This window comes from Mercenaria mercenaria, chromosome 14, assembly GCF_021730395.1.
Source record: "Mercenaria mercenaria strain notata chromosome 14, MADL_Memer_1, whole genome shotgun sequence".
Taxonomy (NCBI): Eukaryota; Metazoa; Mollusca; class Bivalvia; order Venerida; family Veneridae; genus Mercenaria; species Mercenaria mercenaria.
This window is the reverse complement of record NC_069374.1, coordinates 71,409,583-71,422,867: the sequence shown is the minus strand read 5'-3', so window position 1 is coordinate 71,422,867 and position 13,285 is coordinate 71,409,583. Positions and strand designations below refer to the sequence as shown.

Genomic DNA, 13,285 nt, shown 5'->3' with positions numbered 1-13,285 from the left:
TCTAATTTATCACAAACATTCTCAATTACTAGACGATGTGTTGAGTGTAGGACCTACATAGCTAACTAAACGCTGAAGGTCATACATTTCTAGTATATACTGCGTTATGCAAACCGTATAGTAAAAGTGTAACAAATGTACTGACGGCTTTGTTTTCCGAAACAAATAAATGTGGAGGCTTTAGACACGTAAGTAGTGTCAGTTAAAGTTTTAAAAGGCTTTAAAGTTTATAACAAATGATGAAAAAAACAACAACAACAAATGAAGCAGCAATCTAAATACATGTTATGAATAGTTACAAGGTTAGAAAAGTAATACTTTCAATACTTCACATCAGCTCATACATTGACATCCATAAATGGAAGTAGATAAACAATGGATTTAATAAACTTTCTATTTATAGGATAATCCATATTCAAGCTTTTGACAAATTTTTGAAAAAACGATAACAAAAAGTAGGATTAAATTAAAAAATGATATATATTATGTTCGTTATAAAAATGTGACAGCCAAGTTATTAACAAAGGCACTATGACCCTTTAACCCCTTGACCGAAATTTAACATTTCTTATACTAATTACACTCTATGAACTAATATCTATTTTAAAATAATGGAAATACATGTGAAATCACGGAGATGTAAAAACACAGTGTTATCCAGCATCAAAACACCTAATATGTGGATAAAGTTCGTGATGTCTTCGACTCAGAAAACGATGTATGTCTACAAAAGGGTTGATCAATACTAATTTCTGTCATCAGCTATTACAGTATGAGTTCACCGGTTCTACTGCTATTCTTGGAGGGATGGAATACTGGATGAAGGGAGTTGTAACCACTCCACAGGGTCTTGTATGGCAGGATTACGAGTCGCTGAAATTCGCAGGTACTTTATAAAATTATAGCATGACCTGTTTTACTGCGCAACAAAGCTACTAACAGAAATTGAAGAGGATAGAGTTTTTTTAAGATGAAAAATCCCAAGTGCCTGTGGCGGGATTTGCATTTTTCCCTTCTTCAAAGAAGTCATCATTAATGATGACGTGAATGCTATATTGGCATAGAAAGTGCCTTTTTAGATCAAGTCGATTTCGTGGACAAGCCCACGTCTTACAGAAATTGAAGGAGACAAATTCCAAGTGCCTGAGGCGGAATTCGAACCCGGGTCGCACGTGTGGAAGTCCAATGCTCTAACCACCGAGCCAAGACGCAGAGATTGCTGTTAAACTTAAGGGTATGCGTAAGCTACCGTAACAATTGTTTCACCTAAATGTTTCTGATTTAGCTAAGTGTAAGTTCCTTTCAAACTAGACAGTTAAATAACTCGTTTAGTAATATATGGAAAGTTATTATGTCCCCCTTGCAAAATATACAGCAATCGACATCTTTTATAGATGAGCACTTTTCTGTTTACTTAAGTACCATTGATAACAATAGTAACTTTTCCTATCTCTATATATCTTTTATTCGAAGATGTAACCACGTAAGAATATTCTGTTTGACAGTCAGTTTTAATCATTCAGACTGCATGGAAATAGTATCAGAATCGAAACTTCCGTTTCGCTGTATACTATTCATTGTCATTTTAAAATGGGTGAAGATATATGTTTTTATTTTGCAAGTAAGGTCAAATACAATCAAATCTCTATACGGCAGGAACAGATCCTATTTCAAAATTGAGCAATTCGCTTACTTTTCCGATGCAAAATGTACTGAAAATAGATTGAAATTGTTTGCTGTAAAATGTTTCATTGAAACGGCAGGGATCCTCCGGGTCGGTGATATTAATATTGTTGTGAATCCCAAAATAGCATGAGACACATTTATGTGGAACAGTTTCCATAGGGAATCCTTCGTGACAAGATGCCGTAAATCAAGGCTCTGAGGCTGTGTTTTTGATGCTCTATCCTTTTGAGAAATCTACCCTTACCTATTATCTTTTGTCTATTTACAGGTAATGCAGCCTTACTTCATGCGCTGTGTAGAAATGAGGGCATTATGAATAACCCGTCCGAACTCTACCTAACGCAGATTGAATATATATTGGGAAGAAATGAGAATGCCTTTAGTTATCAGATCGGATATGGTAGTCGTTATCCTAGGCGACCCCACCACAGATCAAGGTTAGAATTGTCATAGAATCTCAGGGTTTTCAACAATAAAGCTGTTCTGGACAAACACATCAATTTTGTCAACTATAAATTCTACGGTGTCCCGTAACGGCCATCGTTCTGTCTCTCCTTCGCCTTGTAGATTGATAAGGGCGATATTACTTGGTTGCATTCTATGCGTTTTAGGAGCTTCCAACTGGCACCAGACCAGAAAAAATGCCACTGTATACCCTACCCTAGGTATACCTTAAGAACCATGATCATAAATGGAAAATATACGAAACCATTTCAATCGCGCATTTCTCACATAAAACGCGTGGTTCTGAAAATGTGTACTATAGATATCAAAATTCCATTGTGTATCGGTCATATTCATTCAATATATCTTATCTCAGAGAAACAACGCTTCATAAACATTACAGGAAACATTCGCATGAACTTTCCTAATAAAGTATATTGATTGTCTGATGTGATAATGTATGTCAGTCGTCATTTAACTACCCGTGTACGCTAGAATATGTAAACACAGCATAAATGTGCAATGCGAATTAAATAAACAATACAAATACATACCAATGTATGACTTCAAATTCAAAATCATTTCTAATACGATTTTCATTCATCATTTCGAGTTTTATTGTAAAAATGTGAATATTTTGCATTCTGTTTAAGTTTGTTTACATTTCGCTTAACATATGCACACTGTGACCTCCAGACCGGATATTCATTCAGGAATTCACGCAGGAATTTTCTGTAACGTTGACGAAAGCATGAAACATGTGGAATATCTTTGCAATATGCAATACTGAGACAATGTGACTGGTGCATGGTAGAAGTGTTTATTCGTGATACCCATTCTTCGAACAGCGCGTTTTAAGTGAGAAATAGGCAATGAAAATAGCATTTTCCCTTTCTTGAACATGGTTCTTAAAGTATACCTAAAGTATAACATGTGCAGTGGTTTATTGCCAGTGGAGCTTCCTAATTTTTATATTCTAATCCTAACTTTACTTAGAGCCATGCGTCGACCGTCATTGAAGTCATTTTTGTTATATTTTCTGGTTCTATATGGGATCATAGGTCCATAAAATATCTGCGTAAAACAAATTCGCTTAAGCCGGTTGTAGGGAACATGAAGGCTGTAGCACTTTCTATAATGTTTTATTGATTCAGTCAAATCGAGTCTAATATTTATTTTGCTTGCTACATTCTGTGCTTCAAAAGGCTGTTCTTAAAGAATTTATTTCTAACCAAAAACAGTATGTTAAATGTCTAAAAAAAAACCAAAAAAAAAAAAAACCAGAACATTCTGAAAATGCTCCCATTAAAACTGCTGGTGACCAGTTACGCATATGCAGAATTTACAATGAATTAAACTAAAATATGGAAATGCGCAATGAAAGATCTTGCTGAAGTTGTCGGCCTAGCTGACTGCTGTTGGCGGCCTGGTTGCCCGGCTTTATCGGCCTAGTTGCCTAGAATCCTTTCGGCCTGGCGGTCCGGTTGACACGTGTATTTATTGTCGAATAATGATTTAGAATTTGAAAAAAACTGTAAATACAAACGTAAGTCTCGATAAAGCACAAAAAAGAATGTTGCTTAACTATGAGAAATTGCATCAAGGCCAATGAGAGTAGACGTGAAAGAAAGAAATCAAGAAACAGTCATGTGTTTGATTAATATATGCTAAATGAAATACAGCGAATGAAATCTTAATAACTCTGAAGATTTCCAATCCAGCAGACAGGCGGTCTAACGGCCTAATGACCCGACAAACTTGTCTATTTATTTTAAAATAATGATTTAGAAAATACGATTAATATAAAGGAACGTTAAAAAGAATAAAACACAAAAAGAATAGTACTTTACATGGAATATTGGCTCAAGCTATTTAGTCTGAGAGTAGACTTACTGCAAGGATATTAGGAAACAGTCATGTTTATCTAAACCACAAATTGAACCTGAACCACTATTAAATAAGTCATCATATGATATAAAATGAACAACATGAAACATTATATTGGACTGTTTCACATATGACACTAAGTAATTACTTCCCGTTTTGGTGTAAACAGTCATAATACGTCACTTCAAACACGTCTGATTATGGATTTCAATTAATAATTAAGTAACTATATTCTTTCTTGGAGACATAATCTTTGATAAGGATGCCCCGAAAGAACACAAAATTATTATGACCTGGCCTAATTGCCGCTTAACAGATGTATATGTTTCGTTCAATGTCGTTCGGCGAGTTAGATCTTACGCTGAAACAAAGCAAATGTCCGCAATGTATCAAATTGAATATTTATTTTAATTTTGAATCACCGTCATGAAAAGAAGACGTAAGATCGTTAGTCTAATATTAGATTGATCGCACATTGACGTGCATGCACTACTACTAATTGAACTGACCAATGGATTTAAATTTCAGCTCATGCCCAGATTATATGGACACATGTGACTGGTCAATTTACAACTCCCCAAGTCGAAATCCTTTCGAACTTACTGGAGCTTTGGTTGGTGGTCCGGACATGAACGATGCATATGAAGATGTCCGATCGAACGAAAAGATGAACAGAGTGTCTGTGGAACACAACGCCGGGTTTCAATCTGTATTGGCTTGTAAGTATGCTTGATCTTCATTTCTGTTGCCGTGTTCAGAGTCTCTCAAACGTCATTGTCCAGCCGCCCCAAAAGGTACACTTACTATGGCATACTTGCCATGTATTCCACGGGATTGGTTCAAACGTTTGCAGATGAACAGTGGATATTTCAACGAAAAAATGATTATTTTAGGTAAGGAAACTGTAATTGTCTCTCTCCGCTGTAGAAACGACCTATTTTAGCGGGTAAGCAGGCAATGACGATAAAATCAGATTCTACCAAAAACATTAAAAATATTTGTTACGCAAAAAAGTGGTCAAAAGTTATATCTTAGTTAACAATGTGTATTTACTGACATGTTGCTAATGCCATTTTCAACACTATTTAGGAACTCTTTGAGTTTTTTCACTGGGTTTAACGATGTAGGTCATATGGCGGCTTTAGACATCTCATGGACGAGGAACACCCCAGGTGCCCATTCAGACATTAGTTTATGCATGGGCGGGCACCTAAAAGCACCAAGGACCTCCTGTAATCCAGCTTTATGACTTCTTCGCATGGAAACATTTTCTTTCGGAAGCGAGGGTTTTAAATCACTGCTTTGTGGTGACTGACCTTAACCACACGATCGCAGAGGCCCTGGTCTGTGTAGCAGCGGCCAAGTACCCTGATCAGTATTCCTGGTTTTTTTGTATGTATCGACTCGTCCGTTTAGCGTAATTAGCGTCTGCTCTTTAAATAATAAGTGAAGCTGCCTTAATTGAATGACGGACCATTCCGTCTTATAAAAAATAGCAGGGTAAAGGTTAGACAACACATGTCTACGATAAGACGATAAGAGTCAATGTCAACTTTTAGTAAGTTGTTTCTTCCCGAACATATATGCAATTTCAAAAATAAAACATGATAGCAATAATTGTAGAATTCCACTTTTGGTTGCTTAATCATGGATTTTTAAAATTCATTCTTATAGCCATCCAAGAAAGGACTAAGCTAAAGCAGCTGGCAACAAAACTTTCCCTTATTGCCAGTGGATATACAGTATCCAGTTGAACTTCGGTAGCAAAGTTATTCGTTATTCATTTTATGTTTTTCGGTGGTTTATCGAAATATAACGGTGAATTATATCCTGATAAACTCACTGGTCACTCAGTGAAAATTATGAAATCTGATACCCGGATTAACGTCAAAAGGTTTACCGAGCGTACTGAAGCCGGAAACAATATGACGATGACGTCGTTAAAATGACGTCATCTTTGCGATGCTTCCTGAAAAAATTTCCCGCAAAGTTCGACATTTTATTGAAATAAACACAACAAAAGTAGAGTTTTAGACACAAAATAAACAGAAAAATTGTTGGTATCGATGTAATATCACGGTAATTTCACTCGTGAACACCAAAAATTGTTATTTTCACTCGTGGCTGCGCCACTCGTGAAAATATCACTTTTGGTGCCCACTCGGTGAAATTATAACGTGATATTACACCGAAACCAACAATTATCCTCTATTTAATCCCGATGGAATTTATACTGAATATAACTAATGTAAGGCTTTACAACTGTGTTCTAATCCATAATCTAACTTCAAATATGACCAAATGCAAGGAGCGGTTGTGTTTTTATTGCAAATATAACACGTACAGTTGAAAAACAAGCATAACAACGGGTTACAAGTTAATAAAGAAAAAGACAATGGGATATAATTTAAGGGAGAAAACCAGACACTGTTTTCAATTTCAGACATTGTTATGGAACATCCTCCATCAAAGAAAACGCCGACGGCAACAGAAGACCCCGTTTTCCCGCCTGAAACTGACCCTATAAATGAAACATCTGGTGCTGTTTGCTTGATAGGTTCAATGAGTGCTATGTTATATTTCACTTTCATTCTGCTGTCATGTTCTACATTCAAGTTGTAGTTAACAGTTTTGCACGATAATATGAATGTCTTTCTCTCTGTGTTCCTATATTAATACTAGCATGTTGTCAAAGAGTACTTAAATGTTCTGATCAGTATAACTTTATAATTTGTTATGATTCTGGTATAAATCTTGGCGCCACTTATTAGGAAAGGAAGTACTTAATTGTCTGTAAATCAGTGTACTAGATAGGACACAAGTTTTGAGATTTTGCCGTTGTTATCATATACATGGTCATTAATTAAATAATAATTATAATGTGTAACAATGTACTAAATGGCAGATTAAGGTGATAACAGTATTTAGCTATTAGGTTTACACTGAATAATGATTAAGATGCCATTGAAGGTAAGGCAAATAAAATTTCAGTGAACGCCAGTCATAAGTAATACATCTCTGGAGGTCAGACACAATTTAGACATTAGTGAACGTCAGACCTAAATATTAATATGTAACAATGTAATATGGGTCAGGCTTTATCAATATATCAGTGAAGGTCAGTCATAAACAAGTGGCAAGCGAGGGCCAGACATCAACAAAATGTCATTAAAAGTAAGACATTATAATAATATTAACTTCAGGCATATATAGAATGTGAATAAATGTCGGGGAAATATCATTCTCGCCAGAACTGTCACACGACAAGTGTCTTTACTTTCATATTATTTTTCATATGAAGACTTAATCACGAATATTATTTCTTCATAACAGGTTATTTTAGTAGAATGTTTAGTTGCTGCTAAGTCTAAGGTTTGAACAGAAATCGCGTGGCATATGCGCTGAAAGGTTATGATATTTAAACCCGATTGCTCTTTATTTGATATTCGCTCCTTTTCTTGTATGGACTTACATTGCATAGTTTTGATGAATATTGATGGATATATGTTGGATTGCATAGGCATGTGAGCAGGGTAGTGGTTGTGGTGTGGGGGTAGGGAGGTCGGGTTAGGTACGCTCCACCATCCAACTTTGAATGCATAACAGCTCCCCAAACCGACCAAATTTCTTCCCTATATTTCGGTGAAAATTATTTGCACAGGAATAACAGCAAATGAAAGGGACACACAGACTTTATGAGAGGACATTTCTATGTACCGGATAGGATTTTATAGTTATGATATTGAGACATGTTTTTTGTGTGGGGGTACGGGGGGCGGGGGGGGGGGGGGGTAGCTATTCGCAGCCCCCACTCCCATCCCAAACTATAACTCCGCTACCCGCGCCAGTGCATTTGTGTAGTAACATTTTAAGCTGATACTGAATGCTTAGCAGCTATTGAATCTAGCCTGTGCATTATATGAAGCGCAAAATGTTTTGTTGTGTTGTTTGAGTTCTGTTATATATTAACTTTTTATGAAGTTTGATATGTTTCATACTATATGCGAGGTATTTGCTCGATGTTAATAAAATAAAGTATCTGGTAATATATTACGCCGTTTGTATTCTTATAAACCGTTCTTCGTTTGGAATGGAATAAACAAGATTACGACCCGTCACACATGCATACTGCTTTTTAATCCCATACCGGTGGAACACCGGAGGCGACTATAGGAATTCCCTCCCTCTGTCCGTTAGTCCGTCGGTATGTCCGTCCTGCAATTACTCAAAAACTATTTAAGCTAGGCTCATAAAACTTGGTACGTGAATAGAGGGTGGCTTATGCTTAGTGGTCATAGGTCAAGGTCACTATTGAAGGTCAAGTAAAAAATTGTTTCCACTCGATAATATTTATATGCATTGATGGATTGTCTTAGTGCTACACACAAACGCTCCGCATAATGAGGCAATATGTCAACACATGATCTATGCTTGTTGGTTAAAGGTCAAGATAACTGTTTATGGTCAAGGAATAATTTGCACTCCACAACGTTTTAAAAGCAAAGGGCAAGGTCACTATTGAGATAAAAGTATGAATGTTTTTTTTTCCTTCAAGTTAGCTTTCTAAATGCTTTGAAGCATTTTTATATACACTCGCACACATGTTTCCTATAACCAGGTGATGTGTTGCTTGTATTGCTTGCATGACCCTCATGCCTATCAATCCTGCAATACTAAGTCACTTGTTGAGACTGCATCATGGCTTATTAGTTTTGTTATACAGAACTGTTGATCTTCATGTGCCATTGTGTTTTATGTAAGCATGCGTCTAATGCAGAAGGACAACTGCATATTGACAATTTGAATTGCAAAATGGCATGTCTCTTATCACTCATGTTTGGTGACAAAAGTCATATTGAATAGTTTGTATTAATTAATGATATAAATTATGAAGGAATTATGTAAAAAATAATGACCTTTACACATTGCTAAAGACGTTTTGTCACATTTATATACTTCTATGGTATGTGTAGATTTGAGGGCTAAGCAATCTGCTACTACTTTGCTAAGCTATAAGAATCACACCTCTTAAACTACACAACGTTATGACCTTCACAGGTGCCATGAGTGTCACATAGAAGTTTTGCATGGTGTACAACCTTTTGAAATTTTCACATTTAGCTGCCACAGTGACAGGAAAGAGTAAAGTGTTTTGTCAAAAGTAACAGAACTGAGTAAAGGTTTTCAGCAAAACTCACTGTTTTGTCAAAAATCATAACTCTCATCCTTCACAAGTATATCGCCTTGTCTAAATTTATGATCTTTGGATGGTTTCAAAACGTTTCAAAAATACATAACGCAATGAAGCTACGAACAGAAGAGTCGGAACCATGTCCAGCTACTGAATTATACCCTTTCATTTATCATATTTTTGTGACACCCTTCATTACAACGTGAGGGATATTGGTATTGCGCTCTTATGCCCAGTTACTTGCAGACGCATCCGTCTATACAAGTCATAGACATGACAAATATATTTTTTCTTCTTCTAAGTTTGAAAATTTACTTATAACTATATCCCTGATTTTAAGATTAAACTTTTTACGCAACGTGATTTGAATATCCATGTATGAATGAAAAGGTACTGAACGAACAAAATAATCTTAAAATTTTAAGAGCATTGTGTAAGATAGACCTTTGAGCAAAGGGGTCTGGACTTCTAGGCGAAATAATTATTGTCTTATTACGCTATTTTTTATGTCGATATATTTGAAAATCCGGCAATGCAGAACAAAATTATCGGCCAGACAGGACACGTGCTCAGGCACTAATGCACATACAAACTCAAACGAACGGACAGTTGTATCAGTTTAAGTCACTCCCGTCCAGCCAAATCTCATTTAATGACGAGAGCATGAAACGCGTGTTGTGCGCCAGAAGTTATGCATGGACCCTTGAAGTAATGTAGCAAGCAATTTTACTTTGACTTCTGAGTCGTTCCTTTTATGTCAAACTCATGCTATAGCCGTTCAGGAGGAATTGACTGCTTTAAGGTCGATTTAATTTTCTCGTTCTGCCCTTTGTTCATTTTTTTTGCCCAAATGATACCTCCATAAATAATATGAGCATGCATACTGAGGTTTTCAAATGCCTCGTACGCTGCATACATAAATTGAAATATTTTTTTTCTGTTTTATTAAAAATGACCTAGCCCTTACTTCGAGTGATCTAACTTGCAGTTGCAGCTTTCCCCCAAAAGCACGCTGTGTACTCACAAAATTTTATCAAAATTTAAATTGACATATATAAGACTTCGATCAGAAGATAATTCAAGAAATTATTTACGCACACATTCTACATACCTAGACAATATATATTATGTGAAAGACCCAGGCAGCAAGCTTGAAGATCGAAGTCACCCTTAGAAGGCAAACGTTTTATTTAATTAACTTTTGTATGAATTGACAAAATTAATGTTAATTGGCACAAACATTCTCAATAACTAGATGATGTGCAGTGACCTTAACGCTCAGTGCCATACATTTCTAGTATATATTATTGTGTGTACCATATATTTAAAGTGTAACAAATGTACGGACGGTGTGGTTTTCCGAAACAAATAAATGTGGAGGTTTTAAACACGTAAGTAGTGTCAGCTAAAGTTCCATAAGTCTTTAAAAGTGTTATATTAAAATAGATGAACCAGTTATCCAAATAAATGTTATGAATAATTACATGGTTAAAAAAGTAATACTTTCAATTCTGCACATGAACTCATACCCTACGATCCATAAAGGGAGGTAATAAAAATAATGGATTCAACAAAACTTTCATCTATCTTAATCAATATTCAAGCTTTTGACAAATATTAGAAAAAAACAAGAAAGTAGGATTTTACCAAACATTGATATATTTTATTTGTCATAAAACTGTGGCATCAATCCGAACTGATACAGTTTATTTTTTTATATCATCAGATATTGCAAAATGAGCTCACGGGTGTAAGGGCTTCGCGTTTTATTTTTCCGGGATGGAATACTAGTCGATCAAAGTTGTACGCACTCCTCAGGGTCTGGTATGGCATTATTATGTGTCGCTCAAATTTGCAGGTACTTGGTCGGGTTTATTACATCATTTGGTTAACACTTATTCTTTATTCACAACAAAAGTTATTCTAAATTGTTTTGCCTAGAAAATTATGATTTCAGCTAAGTACTAAAAGTACAGTTGTTTAAACTATGAAGCAAACAAAATAACACCTTTATAATATTTGAAAAAGTTAATATGATCTCTTACAAACTGTTCTACCATCAAGTTGATATGTCCTCATACAAACTGTTTTACCATCAAGTTACGACCTCTTACAAATTGTCCAACCATTGAGATTATATGGCCTCTTACAAAATGTTCTACTATCAAAGTAATACTAGTGTATGTCCTCATACAAACTGTTCTACCATCAAGTTGATACGACCTCTTACGACCTCCTCTTACAAACTGTTCTACCATCAAGTCAATATGAATCTGACAAACTTTTTTACCATCAAGTTTATATGAACTCTTACAAACCGTTCTACCGTCAAGTTTATATGACCTCTTACAAACTGTTCTACGTCAAGTTAATATGACATCGTACAAACTGTTCTACTAGCAAGTCTATATTTCTTCCTTACAAACTGTTCTACCATCAAGTTTATATGATCTCTTACGAACTATTTACCCTCAAGGTAATATGACCTCTTACAAACTGTTCTACCATCAAGTAAATATGACTCTGACAAACTTCTTCTACTATCAAGTTAATATTACCTCGTACAAACTGTTCTACGGTACCCTTACAAACTGTTTTACTATCAGCATCTAGTGTAGGTGAGCATGTTTTCTGTTGACTAAATTATGGGTAACAATATTTTTTTTCATTTCTATATAATTTTAGCTCGAAGATGTAGACATATATTTTAAAAGAATACTCCTTATTTTTCCATTCCTTCAGATTGCATGGAAATCTCTAAGAATCGAAGCTTCCCTTTACCCAAATGTTATTCTTGAAAATATACGTATAGTAATTTACAAAGGAGTGGAAACATGTATTTCTAATACAACAGCAATGCTTCCCTCAGAACTTTAAATTTATTTTCTTTTGAATCGCAAGACAGCATAAGACACATTTAAGTGGAACAGTCTCCCATAGTGTCTCCTTAATGACAAGAGGTCCTAAATCAAATATTCTCTATTTTTCAGCCAATGCAACCTTACTTCACGCGCTGTCTCGTGATGGTAGTGTTATGGTTTACCCAAAATATTTCTACCGAACGCAGATTGATTATATGTTGGGGAGAAACGAAAATGCTTTTAGTTATCCGATCGGATATGGTAATATATTATATATATTATATAGAACTACAAGTCATTTAGACATGGCCTACTTGCCTTGTTCACAGATCTAAGAGTGTCTTTCAGTTCGGCGAGTTTGATCTTACGCCGAAATAAGTCAGATATCCGCAGTGTATCAATATTTTTTTTTATTATTTTATATTATCATTATGGAAAGAAAACATAAAATTAGATTGTTCCTACGTAGGCATGAATGCACTACTACAAATTGAACTGACCGACATATGCAAATTTCAGCTCATTCCCAGTTTAAATGGAAATATGTGATTGGTCAATTTACAACTCCCCAGGTCGAAATCCTCCCGAACTACTGGAGCTTTAGTCAGAGGTTTGGACATTAATGATGTATGCGAAGATGTCTGCCGGTCGAACAAAAAGATAAACAGAGTGTCTGTGGAACACAACGCAGAATTTCAATCTGCACTTGCATGTGAGTATAATAGGTATAGGACAGCTAGGGGCTATGTCAGAACTTTATGTGTGCTTCTTAAGGAGGCTCCCATAGATATACTTACTCTGGTATTCTTACCATTTGCTCTAAGGAATTGGTTCAAACGTTTACTGATGAACATTGATTAAAATATGAAAACGAAAACAAAAGCGTTAATTATTTCGAGGGGCCATTTTTATTTTTCATTTCGTGCACTGGCGGGCACCTAGGTAGAACCACCGACTTTCCGTATAAAGTTTGAAGTCCTCCTCGAATGAAAAATCCTTCTCCTTCCCTCCGGAGAGTGCACGTCGTGGAGAAGGCACAGGGCATCGACAGAAGTGGTGCCAAGACAGTTGTCGGTGTCCTGACTAATCCGGTGGGAGTGGCCATGCAAAGGATGGGACAACGAGGATGGGCCATGCAGACTTCCAACGACTCTACCCGGGGGAGCCAACCTATTCAACTTCGGTTGTTTATCAACAAAAGGCTTCGGCCACCCGG

General features: G+C 35.9%; 1 protein-coding gene across 1 annotated transcript in view; it reads left to right on the top strand.

Annotated features, from left to right (window-relative positions):
- LOC123528279 (uncharacterized) overlaps positions 1–7,769 on the top strand; it is a 45,381-nt gene extending 37,612 nt beyond the window's left edge. Inside the window, exons 23-26 of the mRNA XM_045308013.2 lie at positions 763–886; positions 1,955–2,123; positions 4,546–4,736; positions 6,461–7,769. Of these exons, the coding sequence (XP_045163948.2) occupies positions 763–886; positions 1,955–2,123; positions 4,546–4,736; positions 6,461–6,639 (663 nt within the window). The 3' untranslated portion in view covers positions 6,640–7,769. The remainder of the gene's footprint in view (positions 1–762; positions 887–1,954; positions 2,124–4,545; positions 4,737–6,460) is intronic.
- Positions 7,770–13,285: the final 5,516 nt, after the last annotated feature.